This window comes from Babylonia areolata, chromosome 18 (assembly GCF_041734735.1).
Source record: "Babylonia areolata isolate BAREFJ2019XMU chromosome 18, ASM4173473v1, whole genome shotgun sequence".
Classification (NCBI taxonomy): domain Eukaryota; kingdom Metazoa; phylum Mollusca; class Gastropoda; order Neogastropoda; family Buccinidae; genus Babylonia; species Babylonia areolata.
In genome coordinates this window covers 29,587,255-29,607,148 of record NC_134893.1, presented here as the reverse complement: position 1 = coordinate 29,607,148, position 19,894 = coordinate 29,587,255, and the positions used below count along the sequence as shown (strand labels likewise).

General features: G+C 39.7%; 1 protein-coding gene across 7 annotated transcripts; it reads right to left on the bottom strand.

Moving 5' to 3' along the window:
• Positions 1-414: 414 nt before the first annotated feature.
• LOC143292634 (uncharacterized) lies at positions 415-16,456 on the bottom strand. 7 transcript variants are annotated; one of them, XM_076603107.1, is made up of 8 exons: positions 16,369-16,456; positions 10,928-11,167; positions 10,091-10,215; positions 8,476-8,867; positions 7,524-7,729; positions 6,096-6,231; positions 4,494-4,796; positions 415-3,932 (listed from the first exon to the last, which is right to left on the bottom strand). In XM_076603107.1, exons 2-8 carry the CDS (start codon positions 11,122-11,124, stop codon positions 3,381-3,383), a joined length of 1,911 nt encoding a protein of 636 aa, XP_076459222.1. In that variant the 5' UTR covers positions 11,125-11,167; positions 16,369-16,456; the 3' UTR covers positions 415-3,380. The 7 variants fall into 7 exon arrangements, with proteins under 7 accessions (XP_076459222.1, XP_076459217.1, XP_076459218.1 ...); XM_076603102.1 differs by lacking the exon at positions 16,369-16,456 and adding an exon at positions 15,882-15,954; XM_076603103.1 differs by lacking the exon at positions 16,369-16,456 and adding an exon at positions 15,314-15,412.
• Positions 16,457-19,894: the final 3,438 nt, after the last annotated feature.

The window sequence follows — 19,894 nt, the reverse complement described above, 5'->3', positions numbered from 1 at the left end:
GTTGTATGTTCTGTGTTCATGACACAGCGAACATGAGCACAGCCTCTACATTACATTTATTTACATACCTCTTCTCTCTCTCTCTCACACACACACACACACACCATTTCACATACCAAAGAACGCAGTACAAATTTAATTTTCAATTTGGTAGGTGTCCCTGTGGGGCTGGTGTTCATTTTTCCTGACCAATTGATTTTGTGTGAAAAACACTGAATACTGGAATCCTCTCTTTCAGTCAATAACGTGCATGGTTTATCCTTATCAGCCATTATAAAATTCCATCATGACTATTAACAGGTTTGTTTAATGCATGGATGAAGTGCAGTAAACACAGATTCTTCTCTTTTCAAAGAGGAATTGTAAGTCACTCAAAAACAACTCACAGACACAAGGGTATTCCCCAACCAGTAGTTTTCGTATAAGAAAAATATTTATTTACATTAATTACAATCCACAACATGTCAGGTAGGATGCTCAACAAATTAATATGCAGCTCCACAAGTACGTATCGCACTAATCAATTCACCGCCTCCCAGAGGCATTTCATCAGAGCAAAGTATGAACATTCTACCTTTTCAAGACAAAGCTCAATGCTTTCACATTTCATAACAGCTATCACAACAAATGGTATCAGCTCTTACTTATTTTGTCTTCATCAAATAATGGGGAAAAAAACAACAACAAATTATAACATACTTTGTTTACACAAGTGAGTCAAAAAACACATAAACACTTTCATGATGGTGATAATCTTCTTCAAGTTCAAGGGTTGCATAACACAGCAGTACCTCCTTGAAGGTACAGAGGCTTCATGTTGATTATACTTCCACATGACACAAAATGTCCACCCAAACAGATGTCTTTACTGATGTGAACTGATGCTGCACTTTGAGCCATGCTGCCTGATCTTTACAGTTCCACTGAGGAGACAAAAGCAAGCAAGCAAGACAGAGAGACCAAGAGAACATGAATGAAAAAATGAAGAAAGAATGAATGGAATAAGGAAATGAGAAGAAGGCTGCTGATGTAAAATATCCCCAACTTTTTCCTTCACAAAGCAAACACAGTCATGAACAGCAAAACCAAACAGAATAACCTCTGCAAAATTTCAGATTCATCAACATGCCTCAACAGAGTTTAAAAAACTCATAAAAATTCTGTGTATTCATGAATACATTCTCTCTCAATCTCTCTCTCTTTTCACACATACACACACACACATACACATACATACTTAAATATACCTTGATCATTTTCATGAAGATATTTCCATGCAACAGCATTTCAGCTACCACATTAAATTCGCTGCCTGTAAAATTAATCAGTACCAGCTGCTCTCATGCTCTTTGCCATCTATGAACAACAACAAGAAAGGGAACAGACATCAGGGACCAAGAAATGAACAATAGTCGAATAGGAACAGACAAAAGAGACAAGAAATGAACAGCAGCTGAATGGGAACAGACAAAAAAAACCCAAGAAATAAACAATAACAGAAAGGGAACAGACATCTGTGACCAAGAAAATGTGACTGTACACAGGAGAACCTGTAATGTGTTTATGATGCTCACATTTTTCACAACAACAAAAAAATCAAAAACATAAATCTGTGCTGTATGCCTCCCTAAATCCATGATAAACCTGAACCATTTTCTTCCATCATCCTCTTTCTTGTTTTTTCCTTGAAAAGAACATAGTTTGGATTTGCTTGACATAATATTTACTCTAACTTAATAAGAAACAAAGTTTTAAGTATAACAGTGGAGGTGAGATAGTCAAGTAGTCTTCCCATGTCGGTGACCACCTGACTGACCAATGAATGCAGGGGTGCAAGAGACAAAGTAGCCACAATCCAGAAAATGATTTTGCCCATGTTCCTGGGTGGGGTAGGCCTCTGAGGGGAACAACTGAAGGGTTCAAGAGAGCTTTTTTCCAAGCATGAAAATCATGTATATTTCATGTTAAATACCAATATAATTAATGCCTCAAATCCATAAAAAAAACAGTTTTGAATCAGTTTCTTTGACATCAGAAATAGTGTTTTTGTTTTATCAAAATTTGTGTGCTGGATCTTAGTCAACTATCAAACTTGATCAACATTTCACTTTCAATGTGCATGTCAATGGCAGGAAAAAATCTTATTGAGGTTTTCAGCTTTTCCTGATTTTAACATACTTTTTCTTTCTTCAAAATCTCATGACAAAAACTCCATACACTTGATTTCATATGTTTATTAATTTGGCATTGTGATGTATGTGATCAGTTTAAAATACTGGCATTGGTTTTAAAGTACTGTAATACTGTTTTAAGTATTGTGGTATTACTGTCAGTATTAGCCATTGTGATATGTGAATTGTGCATTAATTTGGGTTTTATGATGTATGGTGTGTATAATGCAAGTGATGTTGTGTATAAAGATTTGTGTGTGTCTGGACATACTTTGGTGTTTGGCTGGATGTCTGTGTAGGTTTATGGGTGTTTTCATTTGGTTGAAAAAGTTGTTTTAATCAATGGGATTTTACACTGTACAGCACAACTGAGCATGTTTTGCATGGAAAAGTGCAATTTAACTGGATAACTAAGTTTTATTATTATCATCACTATTATTATTATCACCATCATCATCATCATTAAGCAAGTAGATCTATTCATTTTAATGGTAGTTCATGAATATTATGCATTAACTGAGTGATGAGTGATGAAAATAAAATTTGGTGGCCCCATTCAATTATTTGTTCTGGCAAACTAGAAATGGCCCACATCCTGATTTTCTGTCAGAGAATTTGCACTGCTAAGAGAAATCACAACTACTTAAAATAATGTGTCTTCTTGTCCATTTGTTACAGGAGACAAAAATGAATATGCTGGTTCACAGTCACTCAAACAAAAGAATAAAGACGGGTGTTTTTCTTCTAAACATTCTACGAGAAAGGCCAGCTTTCGTCTATAGCCCTCAAGTATCATTGCTGAAATCCATCTGGTCTCAGTATCCCCTGGTAGCAGAAGTCCAGAGGACTAAGCCAGTCAACAACCAACAAGATCAGCAACAGTACTGGTTCTCCAGTGCACTGTCACAAAATAAGTACAGAAAAGCAGTAACACACACATGGCAACATGGCACAGGAGGAGTACACACACACACACACACACACACATCATGTCAGTACAAACACTGCGAAGAAACCTAACAGGGCTCCTCTTCTGTGCCACTTGAGGAGTACACACACACCATCAATATGTACTGTCGCAACATACAGTCTCACCATGTAAACACACACTTTGACTACACTCACACACTGTCACCATGCACACACATTGTCACCATGCACACACACACACACACTGTAACAATGTAAGAATAGACACAGAGAAGAGACCTAACAGGGCTCCTCTTCTGTGCCACTGGAGGAGTACATGGACACATTTCTTCGCTTCAGCTTTTTGACGGAGGGCGACTGGGCAGAGATGTTGTTTGGACTGGGGTGTTTTCCTGGAGGGCAGGCCCCCTTGCCCTCTGTGGGGGAGTCACTGCCGGCGCTCACCTCCATGCAGTCTGTGGTGCTGGCCTGTGAACTGTCCTCCTGGTACCCTGTCCGATCCAGGCCATCCTGTGAATCCTGGCTAGAAGAGTCAATGTCACTTGAGCTTTTGTCTGCATACGCGGCCAGGTCATCTTCAAGTTTCTGGGTGTTTTCCGAGCTGGAAGCTGGCTTTTCCTTGTTTTGATGTTTGGCTGCCATTATGGGTGCCAGTTCATCCTCTATGCTCTCTGCCTGTGGAGAAGAGGCAACTTTGGGTTGGTCATCTGAACTAGAGCCATTCTTCTGTTCTGAAGATTTGTTGTTGGATTCAGAAGCTGCTCTCATCTGTTGGCTAGTTCGTTGTTGTGCAGCTAGGATGGCCTTGAACTCTTCATCATCGTCATCAACCTGCACACGGGATTCTCTTTATTGCACAAACTTTGCTTGTTTTGTTTCTGCAATAAATCAAGAGTATTCTATGCTAATTATATCTCAAAATATGAACAGGAAAGTTCAACAATACTGAATAATAATCTCTCATTGCTTTTTCATGAACAATCATATTCTAGGCCCCACCCTTTTGTTCTACAGTATTTTATTTTCAAACAAGTCACAATACAAGTGCAATCATGAATTTTGACAGGACAATGAAAAAAAGTCTTCATTTATACAAACCCTGGTTGAAATACACCATTTCACTCTGTTCTTCATAAAAGTTTGCCTTAACCAAACTGTAATTTTTGTGTTTTAATTTCTGGTTTATTACCCGACACAGGAAAGTTACAAAACTATCTGTCAGCAGGTCAGTCAGGTTTCATCTGCTCCCACCAGATGGGCTGCTCACTTATTTAGCTGCTTGGCTGATTTTCTTATGATGAAATGTTTGCTTTCACATACCCTCCTTCAAAAACAAAAGCACACAAACACACACACACACACACTCGACTGACAAAGCAATTTCTAACACACCTGGGCAGTGGGGGATATAGCAGCCCCAGCCAGCAGTCCGGATGAAAGCTTGGCACGGAGAGGACTGGAAAAGGAGTCTGACATGTCCAGACTGCTGTTGGCATAGGAGGTGTTGGCGCTGCTGCTGATGTCAGTGGGCACGTCATCCTCGCTGCCCTCGCTGTCCCCTTCCAGGGTCTCCAGGTGTTCAGGGTCCAGGTGCGGGGCCAGGGACTGGTGGTTGCTGATGCCCAGGTGCACAGCGTTGGGGTCCGTCAAATCCAGCATCGTGCACAGCAAGGCTGTCTGCGGGTTCACCATCACCTGAACACATAATCATCCATTCAGTCTCCACTTTTCTTTCCTTTGTAATGTGTGAACTGTATGCATAACAGTAAGGCATAATGCCTTGTTCAAAGCTGTCTGCAGGTTCACCATCACCTGAACACATAATTATCCATTCAGCCTCAGCTTTTCTTTCCTTTGTGTGAACTCTATGTATAACAGTAAGGTATAAGGCCTTGTTCAAGGCTGTCTGTGGGTTCACCATCACCTAAAAAACATAATAATCTATCCAGTCTTGACTTTTCTTTCCTTTGTAACATGAGATATAATATCTTATTTATTTTTGTTTACACCCCTTAACCTTTTGAGCCCTGACCACCGCTTTACCGGTGGTGGGGAGGGGTGGCATAATGCCTGGCCACCGGTTGAGCGGTGCGTAAACACGTGTGTCGTGTTTTGCTATTGGTTGACTTATATTGAAGAGCCAATCAGAAAAACCGTAATATTCTGATGTCAGCGAACATAGTGCCAACATTGCCGCGCCTTTTCACTGTGTTTCGTGCATGTGCTTTGGATAAAAAAGATCGATTTCTACCATGAAGCGTGCAGAGTCTCAACCTGACACACCTCCTTTGATCAACTGATTCTGCATGCTCAGATTAATTTTCAACATCACTATTTGAAGCAAAATCATCCGATTCAAATTCCACCTCACTATCAGAGTAATCATAACATTGTCATACTCTACTTCCGATAAATCATCAAGCATATCAATTACTAGCTGCATTGTGTACAGTTGTTTTCTCGCATGTTTTGTCCCTGATTTCTTCCCTGACGGGCCAGGTTGAGACTCTGCACGCTTCAAGTGTTTACGCACCGCTCAACCGGTGGCTGGGCATTATGTCATTTTTCTCTGCCACCGGTAAAGCGGTGGTCAGGGCTCAAAGGGTTTAATACCAATTATTTGCAAATTTTGGCTCAGGAGCCATATCATTTTGATTGGGTTACTTACATGCACTGAGTGTCTGTTCACATTCACATTTGTGACTAGAAGCTTTTCATAATCTTAATCATAAAAGCAACTATCATCCTCCACATAATCATCGAAACAACAAGCAATTTCATGCAGTGTTCATAAACAATTAATAGACAATTAATATGCACAAGGACAAACCTTCCATGAATGTTTCTTGTGTCTGCAATTCCAATTTAGTCAACCCTCTTCAGCTTTATTGAGTGATGATTACATTTACTGGCTCCCTCCAATACAAAAGACAAACAAATATCAGACCACAGGCAAGTAGGTGAAGAAAGAAAGAAACCACAGAGGAAACTAACTGGAGGTGCAGCTGGCTTGTTGTTTCGTTCTGCCAGTGTAGGAGCAGTAGGAATGAAATTCTCAGGCAGCTTCAAATTTCCACCAAACAGCTCTTTCACCCGTGCCATTTCTTCATCTGTCACCTCAAAGTTATTCCTGCACACCAAAGCAAGAGCCTCCACTAAGAGTTACATTCTACTTGCAAACGAAGACTGATCCACTCCATGAAAAATCACAAGAAATCAAAGCATTCAAAAAACAAAAAAAAAGACAGAATTAACAAAAAAAAGGGACAAAATTACACCCTGCACTCAGGTCTTATCTTTAAAAATAGATGTTAGACTTCTCTGTCAGATGGTTTACCACTTTAGGTCTCTTCGGTTATGGATTAATTAAAATGTATTCTTAAAAAGAGAGAATCAAATTGTGATTCAAGACATTTGTGCCTTCAAAGTTCAATGGAGGAGACAAGAGCAGATGGATAACAACGAACAAAGACATACAACTGTGCTGGACGACCTGGAAACATCAACAATCCTCTATCTGGCCCAAAATAACTTTCAGAAATGTTAGCAGGCCTTTAGTGATTCTTCTAACATTCTACAAAACAGATCAAGGAGAGGTTGGGAGCTAAATCCTCTACTGCTTGTCAAAAAAACTAATGCATCCTTTTTCTTTCATCATGCCAAAATTTCCTTTTCCTCTTGTGCAAGCGTCCGTGCATGCATGATGCGTGTGTAGTGTGCGTTATAATTATGTGGTTATGTGTGCACACATCTGCGTGCTTGCATGCTTGATTGTCTTAATCTGACTGCATAAGCATACATGTATGGTCATGCTTGTGTCTGCTGAGAACTAAAATAAAAAATTTTGAAACCAAAATAAAATCAAATAACTGCTTCAAGAAATATTACCTGTTTACCAAAGAATTATTATCCAGTATTTGGGTTGGAGAGGGGGGATAATCTGCTAGTGTACAGGACTATTTGTGAACATCTATTTATGAAATATTAAAAACAGAAAAGCCACTTTCTACTTTGTAAAGTAACAGAACTGTCACATCTTTTTCACGAAATAATCATTAATCCAAGAACAAATGTGCTGTCTTAAGAGCTCTCGCATGTCAATAGTGCACACACGCACACACGCACGCGCGCACGCACACACACACGCACATATCTACTTACTGGCACAAATCATCTCACACACATTCCCACATCAAATGCATACACTTTCAATCACTGACAAACACAGACACATACCCATACCGTCACAAACACATACAAATATTACATACACACACGCTAGTCAAGCTGTTACTACACAAATGACATAAACTGCCACAGAAATACAGCAAATCATTTATAGTACACCCAAGTCCCACACACAGAAAGATGCAGACAGTCAGTCACAAACAATGGCAGACAGTTCAGCCCACATGATGTCACCTTTCAGTGGACTGCGGCCCAGGCATGAAACGGGTGGACCTGCCCAGGTGCATGAGGTGGTTGGTGTTCTGGAGTAAACACAGCCACTCCGGGTCCAGGCTGATGCTGACCGGGCCCTTCTCCTTGTCTGGGAAGTCCAGCACCTGCAGGAACTGGCGTCGGGGCAGGCACTTGTCCAGTGACAGAAACTTTGTGCACTTTTCCCGCTGTGCAGTAACACACAACACAGGTGAAAATAATTGGCATGGTTTTTTTCCCCTACCCAATGAATACATCGGAATCAAATGAAACAAACTAAATCTGTTAACACAAGTCACAATCGTACAAGTTTGTTTTAGAGCACATAAGACTCAGCTCGTTCAATAAACATGATACATGTAACCATCTGAGTCTCAGGATTTAGTACTATCATGCTATACTTATTCCTTATGTAACTGAACACTAACTTCTAATGTATTTTCTCATTTAAAGTCAATGGCCAATCAAATACCATTCTGGTAAGAATGTGAAATGTCTCAAAGTGACTGTGATTTCATCAATAGAACCGATGCACTGACAGACTGGCATGACCAATTACTTCTGACTGATCAAATATCACTTATCTAGTTCAGTGATTACTTTGTATAATATAAAATTGATCAATATTTTAAGTGATACACTTAAACACATTATTAATAAAACAGACTCTGTTACATAACGCTAATCAAAACTCAACAATTTTTACATGACTTCTATGTCACAGTTTGTTCTAAAACAGCTCAATAAATATAAGCAAACACTGAATAAAAGAAATACCAAAACAGATCTTAACAATGAGAGAACAGCATACTGAGAAAAGGATCCAATTTCTTTCAAACAAATAATACCAAACAGATGTCATCTATCAATATCAACACACCAAATATTATCTCAATATTAAAGAAAATATACGTGCCAACTGAAAAACACTTACAGTGTGTTGAACTTGGGCAGTGTACTTGACATGAAGGTGGGCAGCAAACCAGTAGTCTGGCTGCAACTTGTGCAAGAGCTCAGCAGCAGGTGGGCTGCCCAGTGACCCATCCATAACCTCCTGCTTCAGAAAGGGCTTTTTACTGAAGAGATGGCTCATGTTGCCGTACCTGGCAATATCCGTTGGCCAGTCATGAGACATGAAGATGTCCAACGGGCGGGATAGCTGCTTTAAGCGGTACACCTCAATGTTACGTATGTGGTACACTGAGCGTTTCGTGTCTTCAGTATAGGGCGGGTATTCGAAGTGCCCTTTAAAGTAATCGTGCCTTTTGTAGATGCCAGATAAACCTCCAATTCGCAGACCACCTACTTGAACAACGTTTGCATAACCTGCATCACATATAAATCAAAATTCAGATTCAATGGGTAATGTTTCATGGTCACAGCGGATGTGCCTGAACCATGAATGAGTCATTGTAATTGTAAAAAACATTGATCTGTTCTTTCTATAGCAGTATGTCAATGGCTTGAATACTTCATGTTTAAAAAACATCTTTAATACACAACTGGATGTTACTTGTGCATCTAAAGCTAAAAGGTGACATGTAAATGAATATTATACTAATCTCAAACAAAACAATTGTCAGCAAACCAAAACTCTACAATTCAATATAACAACCTAAAATCTACAATTCAACAACAAAAAATGCTTAGAATGCCTGTAAACCACCATGCAGGTTCTGGGGATTGATTTTCTTTCATGCAAAACTTAACTTCTGTTTCAAAATGATAGACCAGAACAACAATGTGAACAAAACATGAAAACAAGACAAGAAAAAAAGGATCTTTGCTAACCTCTGGAGTAAAATAATATCGACATCATGTTCTCAAACAGATAAACTTCAGGAAAGATGGAAGGGGCAGGGAGGTGTTAGTTTAGAACCACAAACACAGACATAAAATATGGTTAGTGTAACTCAGTACATTATTATGTTTTGCATGGCGCATCCCATCTACTTCTCTTGCCTTTCACGCACTTCACTATTGAGCTGAATAATAATAGTGGCAAAAATCAAATTCTCTGGAAAAAAACAACACAATTCTGAAATTTTCACAAAAGCAGTACTAAAAAAGTATATGTTAAAAACTACCTTCATACATTCACCGTTCTGATTCCAATACACACTAAAAATAAGTGACTATAGTGACTGGAAAGATAAAATCCTGGCCCTAGTGAGTAGTAACAAAGACTATAAGACGAGTGTCAGTGTCAGTCACTCAGTATGCGTCTGTCACTGTGTGAGTGTGTGTGCGTGAATGCTCAGACCAGAATGTGTGATGAGGTGTGTGGAAGTATCACCAATCAGTGTATCTGTTCATAGTACATGGGTGCTTGTATACAAGTACATCATACTTTTTGATAGTCACTATCACTGTCAATTTACAAACATGACTTTCTAAGTTTCTTACATCTCTAAATCTAATCATCAAATGCACACATCACATCAACTCCTCAGGTTCTTGATCCGAATCAGGTTGTCATTAGTGAAGCAGAAATAATCATTTAACAACAATGAACAATGATAATAGTAAATAAAAGCAAGTTGGCTTACCCATATAATAAATATTCTTGGCTACCCATCCACCATAAGGAAGCTCTTGCATATAATTCGAAGCTTCATGATTCCCTCCAATGAAAATGGTTAGTACAGGTGCAACTTTTTCCCCAGCGTAATACCTGTTTCAATAAAAGAATTAACTAATTAACACAATATACATAAATAACAAAATAATCAAATTCAGTTATCACTTGACGTCAGCTATTTTCATATCAGTAACAGAAAAACTGATCTGATAGTTAAGCATTGTGTGATTTAACAGAGTTGTTTTTTTGTTTGTTTGTTTTTTGCTTTGTTTTGTTCTTCTGTGTTTTTGTTTGTTTTTAATTGTTTTGGGGGGGTTTTGGGGGAGGAGGGGGGTCAGGGGGGGGAGGGGGGCATAGGGAGGATGAAGGTGAGGGGGGGTGGGGGGTGGGGGGGGGCTCCCTCCTCCTCTTTTTTCCCACTTTTTTCCTTTTCTGTTTTTCTCTCAAACTATTAAACAGTCTTCACTCACACACACTGTGATTGATAGCTTCCGTTCATGTTTTACCTACTGTCTGGCACAATTGCCTTGCAGCATGGATCTAGGAATGGTGACTGTATACTGTTGTCTGGGTGTATTATTGCTCTAGTGTGTTCCTGCGTGCATTCCTAATGATTGTAACTTTGAAAAGAAAACTGAAAACCCAATTATTGCTAAACACTTTTGAATTCATCTCCACAGTAATTTGTACCATGCAAAAACTGAAAAAGTGTCAGTTTCAAACAAATTAAACTATATATATCAATAAATACTTTTTTCCCCAGAAGAATATATAAGGAAATGAGCATCTAGAAAGAGAAACCCACTTGTAGAATGAGTTGAGTTTTTGGTATTTTGGTGGCACTGCCATGGCTTTGAAGTCATCTCTGTTGCGTACGGCCTGGAAGTCCCCACAGATGAGCAGGAGGTCCACTTTAATATTGTTAACATTTTCTAGATATTGCAAGGTTTCATAGATCTTGTCCAGTTCTCCGTGACAGCATCCTTCAACTGCGACCTTCATTTTTTACTGCTTGATTTCAGCTTGAATGTAAATGCTTGTGGACCTGCAACAGTTTAAACATCCCAAGATCAGTAATGTCGCACTCCAGGGCAACCTGAGATAGCTGATTTTAATTAAAAAGCAAAGAATACACAGAAATGAAAATTAATATATATCTATTCCTTTTTTAACCACATATATTTCACTTTTAGTGTGATAACATTGTATAATATTTTCTGAAAGCTGTATTATTGTACATGCACTGACTGATTTTTTTTTTTTTTTTTATGTTTAAGCAGCTATATCACTGCCATGTATTTAGATGATAATTATACATTCAAAATCAAATTCAATCAATTAATTTCAAAATTAATAAGTGTGATACTTAAAATTTTGTTTTCTAAGTTTAATGGGAATATGCATGCCACCTCAGGTGACTGGCTGTGTTTAACAAATGAATATATTGTTACCTGCTCTCTAAGAAAACAAATAACTGACAAAATTAAAATAACAAAAATAATATCAAACATTAAATAACAATTAATGAATTAAGCTGCATATTCATATTGGCACATAAAACTACACAGTACAAAAAAACAAGGTTTTCCTGAATTTTACAAATTTTGTTCCATATGTAAATTTTTCTACCAGCGCAACTAAATTGGTAAATAATGCAATGAACACCTTTTATCAACTTAACCACAATTAGGCGCAAATGCTAATAATAATAATAATGATAATAATAATAATGTCTGTTTTAAACAGACAAAAAAATGGAAACAAAAGGCACCACACACACACACAATGACATGCATGTGCGTACACACATACTATTAGTACTACTAACACACACATAAAGCTGCACACACACATACACATATATATACACTGACACAAGTGGTATAAAATCCTCCATAGAGACAAAAATTTATTAATTAGTTCTTTTTATTCTCTGTAATTAAGGCTGCCTTTTCCACCCACACCTTTCTTTTGAGAAAAAATATCATTAACATGTGAACTCGTTCGTGATAAAATAACCGGGAACTTGACAATAAAATAAATTAGCAATAAGAAAAGCAGCTCCAGAACAAACAAAAAAAATCTTTAAAAGCCTATTGTTTTTTCTAGGCTTTTTTTTTTTCGGGGGGGGGGGGGGGGGGGGGGGGGGGGACTGGTTTAATGTCTCAAAATTGTCAAATTGTCTTCAGCTGTTGACTTTTCCTTTTCAGCTGGCTTCAATTCAATATCAAAACAAGGGATACAAATATAAAGAAAGAAAAGAAGAAGAGGAAACAACAAAATGAAAAAAGAGGAAAAGAAACAAAAACAAATATACACAAATGTCAATGTAGCTATGAACACAGGATTTTAATATTTTATACTTTTAGGGTGGGGGGGGGGGTGAAGGGGAGGACCACCCACTAAAGTTACAAAACACATAAATACAAACAAAACAGCTTTACATGGCTGTCATCAAACGCAATATTTTTGTTGCTATGAACATGTTTTCACTAAGAGTAAGACCATGGGCCGATTTCATGAATGTCTTTGCAGTTCAGAACAGGGGGGAAAAAAACCCACCATACTACAGCAATGAATATTTTGTTTCATGATACTGATAGCTGCACAGAGGGACTTTGTATAATATAAATGTGTTCATTACTTTAGTGATGCCCCCCCCCCCACCCCCCTGACCCCACACCAACCATTACCATACAACTGTGTACAATTGTAACCACATGGACAGCACATGTCCACACTCACCCACCCACCCACACCCACGTGTAAGAAACAAACAAGACACCATACTCACAAAGCAGTACCGCATGTTGCAGAAAAAAAAATCCTATTTCATACGTGTTTCGTGAAATTTAAGTAACTGATCTACGGACTGATTTATACATTATAGCTACATGGGATGTGGGTGAAAGACTACTTTGACAGTCTGAGAATAAAGTTATGAAGACGAACATGTCGTGATACCGGCCCCATGTTCTCAGCTGTGTATGATGTGATCGCATCACCGGACGACCAAGCCTATCTACAACGGAATCTCGACCAGCCTGCTGTGTGTGAGAAGAGATGGGACATGGCCTTTCATCCAGGGAAATGCACCGCACTACCAGTAACCGTATCAGAAAAGGCTTACCTCAACCCCAGTTCCAGCTACATGGACACACACTAGAAACTGTCAGCAGCGTTAAATATCTTGGACTGACGTTTACCAAAGATCTCAATTGGAATGAACAGATCAACAATGTCTGCTCAAAAGTCAATGAGACCCTCAGCTTCTTGAGGCGAAATCTAAAAATCTGCTCCCAGGGAATCCAAGAGACAGCATACAAGACCCTTGTACAACCCATCATGGAATATGCTGCAACAGTTTGGGACCCCCCCCCCCCCCCCCCAACACACACACACACAGGAGAGTATTGATAATATGGACTAATGGAGGCTATCCAGCCCAGAGCAGCATGCTTCATCTTGAGGCACTATTGTAACAACTCCAGCATAGCAGACATGACTGATGAACTATGATAGCTCTCGCTCCAGGACAGACATTGAACTGCCCTCCTCAATATACTGTACAAAATTCGGCATGAAATGTTATGCATGAACAACATGAAACAAAAGATGGCGCCTGCCGTAGCCCGACAGAGAGAGGCCACAACCATCAATACACCCAAACAAGATGCCCCACACAATATCAGCAACAGTCCTTCCTACCAAGAACAATCCGAGACTGGAACAGCCTGCCCCAGAGTGTCATGGAGGCCACAACCATCGACACCTTCGTGTCAAGGGCTTCCAGACTCACTATATAGGTTTGATGGGGTTTTTTTGTTTGGGGTTGTTTGTTGTTTTTTTTCGTTTGTTTTGGATTGGGGTTTTTTGTTGTTGTTGTTGTTGCGCTTCAGACCTCCTCCAAAGTGACAGAATAATCAACTGGTTGACTGCGGTCGCTTCTCTGGAAGAAGAACTGCTAAGAAACCACTGTGAAAACGGTTTCGGCAGAAACGCACGCGCAACAGCGCTTTTACTTTGTTTTTGAATGAAGCCTGAAGGGGACCTCTGTACAGTCAAACAACTCCCACATTACATTCACGATTACAGAAACCCTGAATTACAAGAAACTCGACTTAATCCTTACTTACCCTGCTCCTGAATTGTCTGAAAAATCTTGTGAAGGTTTCAACCGTTTGAACACACTTTCCCTGTGAACAAGGCGGAAACAGTCATTTGGCGGAAGTGGCAATGCTTCATATATTCGCAGTAACGGTGAATGACTACAGTTTCAGTTTCAGTTGCTACAGACAGCGACTTTCGTTAAAATACTGCAAATCCTGGTTATTGTTAGCATTTACGCCTAATCTTGAAAATAAGCCCTGGGTATTTACAAATAGAACACATATGTAAATATCAAAAAGAAGAAACTGAATACAAGATTCCAAACATTATCAAATATCATTCACCCCACACACACCCACAATACACACGCGCACGAACAGACACAGGTCATAACACACAATCGTACATGAACAAAAATACAAGCAAAAAATTCGGAAACTATCAAAACTCACTCACTCACTAACAGTCATTTTAGTTTATACTGGAAAGGGATGAGCTATTGAGAATTATTCAGGAGGGGAAAAATGTGGGTCTTCATTGTGGATTTGACAGATTGCAGCGAAGATGAGTGACGGGGAGGCTGGGAAAGTTGATTCCAAAGAAAGAGGGCTTGGTATGCGTTGGCCGTACGTTTTGGTTCGAGCAGGGGGGTGGGCGGGTCCCAAGCATACCGGATGTCAGAAGAAGAGTGGAATTGGCGTGAGGGTATGTAACGATGAATGAGATCAGATACTGACCCGTGAGAAGCCTCAATGGTCTTGAAGCAAAGGTTAATATCAGGAAATGGAGCAAATGTTTCAGACAAACGATAACTGATTTCCGACATTGTGCAAGTCACAACAGAACAAATGATAAACAACTGATCAATGAAACTGAGACAAAACGTAGATTTGTAAAATGAATGACACTTTGACTCCATCCGGAGCCCTGTGAAAATTACCTGTTTTTGTGATATTGTGCTTTCAGTCTAAAAAAAATTCTACAATAATATCAAATGATTCATTATCGTAGTAAGTGCTCAGTCAGTCTGTGCAAATTCCATCATGTTTTGACTCCACCAAGGTTAGTGTCGCGTACCAACCCCAAAATACCACCTTGTGAACGGGGTCAGCCCGATACTCCCCCGTGAACACCTGCCGCCATCTTGGCCTTCATCATACCTTGTTTACATTGTAAACCTCAGGACTGAACTTCTCCTACACCCGTCAAGCAGTTGAAAAGTCAAGTGACTGTGTGTCTCTAAGAAACCTCCCTAGTACAAACATTAGTTTCTTAACCCTTTAGTCTCTTAGTCCTTCACACCTAGATTGTTTCTGTGAATGCGATTGAACTTCGTGACTGAACTTGTAGTTGTACTAGTAACATCATCACCTGTTAAATAACCAGAGGAAAAGTGACAGACTCAGTGTGTGCACACCCCCCCCCCCCCCCCCCCCCCCCCCAAGAAACCTCCTACTCGCTTCTGACTCTATCTTAGAGACAAGTTTATCTTAGATTCCAGCACGTAATAGTATGTCTTCGCATCAGAAGAAACCCACTGCTCCTCCCGGCCTATTCCAAGGCACCAGCCTCTGCTCATCCTTGTTGTTCTTGCAACATGTGTTACCTTTACCCCCAAGGAACTTGTAAATAAACAAAGATGATCAAACCTCCTGCTTGCCCATACAAAGTCAACTCTTCACCCCCATCACACGTCCCCAATCAGCCCAAATCCAACGCTGTCTTCTTCCTCACACTACTACTGAAACTGAAACTACTCAGTGTCTGGGGACATTCAGTTGGTTCGAATCACGGCTCAGCTGCCGATATTTTCTCCCCCTCCACTAGACTTTGAGTGGTGGTCTGGACGCTAGTCATTCGGATGAGACGATAAACCGAGGTCCCGTGTGTGGCATGCACTTAGCGCACGTAAAACTTGAGAACCCATGGCAACAAAAGGGTTGTTCCTGGCAAAATTCTGTTGAAAAATCCACTTCGATAGGAAAAACAAATAAAACTGCACGCAGGGGAAAAAAAAAAACAACGAAAAAATGGGTGGCGCTTTCATTGTAGCGACGCTCTCTCCCTGGGGAGTTCTCCACTTTCACACAGAGAAATCTGTTGTGACAAAAAAGAAAACAAAAACAAAAAAAACACCAAAAGTGCCAGTGGTCCACAGCTGTCCCGTTCTTGGGAGGAATCCCGCCTGTCTATACTGTGTTCTACAGAAGATCTGGGACAGCTGTTCCGGGTGGGTGCGTCGTTGTCGCAGCAGTGGTGGGATGAGTTTCTGCTTCAGGGAGGGCATGGTTACCTTGTCATGCTGCGACGGCCAGTCTTGCTGTTTGACGTCGCTGTTGGAGAGTGGGCCACTTGAGTTCGTTAATCATGTCGGAGACGCTTGACGTGTTTCTGTAGCGCCTCAGTGCGAATCTTGTTGCACGTTGTTGTATTGATTCCAGACGGTCAATGTCCTGTTGTTGATGTGGATCCCAGACTGATGCTGAAAATACAAGTAATGGGTGGACAAAAGACTTGTATGCCATTTGCCTGGCGGTCTGGGAGCTGACTTTTCAGGAAACCTCAGGATGCGTCCGAAACATGGATTCAAGCATCAATCAGCATACTACTTTTTACCAGCTGTTTTCTCAAGGCTAAAATTCGGAGAAGGTTCAATCGAAATTTATGCCGATTCGATAGTTATGTGTGGAGACAAATGTGTGTCAGGAGGACCGTTTACGGCTGGACTGACTGTTTCAAATTGGGGAAAACAGACTTGAAAGACAAGTACCAGTGCAGATGTCCAAATCGTTGGCCTATGATCTCGAGACGAGGAAGCTCGCTACCAGATCGATGACGAAGGAAACAACAACAACAACAACAAGAAAACAAAAACAACCCCCTCCCTAAGAAACAATATTAAAACAACAGACGGTTCAGAGATTCCAAGCCATTGTCAGTTTGGAATGTTTGAAATGGAGAGTTCCAAACGACCATGTAAACTCATAAAAAACTGCACAACAGTGTGTGTCGGGGATAAAACGGATTGTCAACATACCGTGAAAAAAATTGACCAAAACAAATTCCTTAATCCATGCTCAAGTGAAATGAAACTACTTAAAGAAAATGATTTATAAATTAGTGAAACAAAACCGTATTCAATCTGCGTGCCCTCGGGTGACAGGTTTTGGCAAGGTATGCTTTCTTTGTTCTTAGGTCAGCTTATAGGTTTCTTCAGCCTTTTGCCTGTCGACTTCTTGTCCGTTTTTAATATCGGCAGGACTAATCACTACACCATTAGTCACTGAGATGACCGAAAATACGTTTTGTGTCTTTCTATCTTCAGATTTGGGGCCACCTTTCTTTCCACCGACAAGGTTAAACGTATGAACAGCGTGTATAAACAGAGGCCATGGCCCCTGGGGGAAAAATCTGCACTGGCTCTTAAGTCCTCAGCAAACTTTCACACCCCGACACACATACGTTTCGAACGTTTTTGCATGCGTGGAAAAATACTCTGGGTAGCTATTTTTGTAAGACAAAATACTGATGAACTCTGCAGGCAACTATCGCCCAGTCAGCTTAACATCAGTAGTCTGTAAAATTTTTGAGGTTTTATGAGGGACGCTCTTTGCCAGCATTTAACCAGTTAATAGTTATGATTTGTAATCAAGAGAACAGTTTGGATTTACCAAGGGTCGCTCGTGTGTAACACAACTACTTGTTACGTGTTACGTTACATGATTGGTTAGTCAAGTTAGATGATAAAGTACCTGTTGATGCAGTATACCTTGATCTGAGGAAAGCTTTTGATACAGTTCCCCATCGAAGACTTACTAATAAGCTAGCTGGCTATGGTATACAAGGCAAACTTCTATCATGGATAGGTGATTTTTTAAATGGTAGATCCCAATTTGTAAATGTCAGTGGCAGTAGTTTGTCTAAGGTAAAGGTAACAAGTGGTTTGTACCACAAGGTTGTGTTCTGGGCCCAACGCTGTTTATATACTTTATAAATGACATGCCGGTGAGGTTGACTGTGATGTCAGAATTTTTGCAGATGACACCAAAGCTCACTCAGCCATCCAGAATATTGAAGACAGAGACCATTTACAAACGTGTAAACGTGAACTGGTTGAATGGACAAATACTTGGCTATTGCAATTTAATAGCAAGAAATGCAAAGTACTCCACCTCGGAAAGAACAATCCACATTATTACATAATACAAGAAAATGGATCAACTCATGTACTGGATAGTACAACTGCTGAAAAGGATCTGGGTGTCACCATGGACCCAGAATTAAGCTTTGATACACATATAAGTAATATTGTGAAAAAAAAAAAAAATCAAATTTCTGGTATGCTTTTGAGAAATATTACAAATACGTCTGCTGAAATTATGGTTCCTTTATTCAAAGCTTTAGTTAGGCCCATAAATGAATACGGGCACTAGGTATGGTGCCCCTACTTAAAAAGCACATAAATATGATTGAAGGCTTTCAACCCAGATTTACGAAGTGTATAACTGGTACTGGAGACCTTAGTTATGAGGAGCGACTAGCTCTATTTAAACTGCCCAGTCTAGAATTTAGGTGACTAAGAGGTGATCTCATTGAAGTATTCAAGATCATGCACAATATTTATGATCCCTGCACTACCTCTTCCCTGTTCACCTTGGCTGAATTTGGTAAGACTCAAGGGCACAACTTCAAATTTAACAAGACAAATTTTGTCACTAACCAGTTCCACAAATTTTTTACTAACCGTATCATTAATCTGTGGAATAACCTTTCCTCTGACACCATCAATGCATCATCAGTAAACGCCTTCAAAAACCAGTTTGTCAAAACTTTTAAGGACCATGTATTTTCCATCAATTTAATTCTTTATCGAGTCAGAAATAAGTGTAGTATACACTATACCTGATTAAACCTTGGAACAGTTCACTATACAGTGATCCAAAAACACATTAATGGACATTATTATGAGGGCAAAAGGCTTCTTGCCTATTGCCGAATATTTTTGTGATTCTGTTAGTACTTTCAGTCCAAAGATCCAGGGTTTGAAACCAATATTGGTCTTGTGGATTAAAGGTAAAAATCGTTTTTTTTCCGACTTGAACAATTAATGTAAGGGCTGTACAGTGTTGCCTAAACATGGAAATTACTGCGTTTGACAATCTTGGTTTATTGTTGCAGTCTTTTAAATGGTAATGTGTTTTCATATTCATAGATGAACAGTAGATATAAAACATGCACACAGGGAAAGATATAAAGTAAAATCATAATTGTGAGTGGAGGTTATGATTCACTTGCATTATTTCTGATATGCTTCTCAATGTGTCCTTGGGTACTGGAGAGGCTTAGTGACTATCACTGTGGTGACAGTATCATTTCTACACTTTTTAATTGGTGGGCAACATCAAGATAATGTCTACATTGTTGACTTGGTAACAAGCACTGTGATGGTGGCCTTTTGTTGTTGACAGTGGCTGGTATGTGCAGAGTGAATTTATGGGTTCCTGTGTGGCTAACCTGTATAATGTGCTAGCCACAAAGTGGGATTAATTGCCGGCTGTGGGCTGATGGCCAGTCAGTTCTTTGGGAAAGCAATGTTTAGATAACTATATCTATTTGCTGGGATAACCAGTACTGTGCTTTCCTAAAAGGATGGTCATTTGCC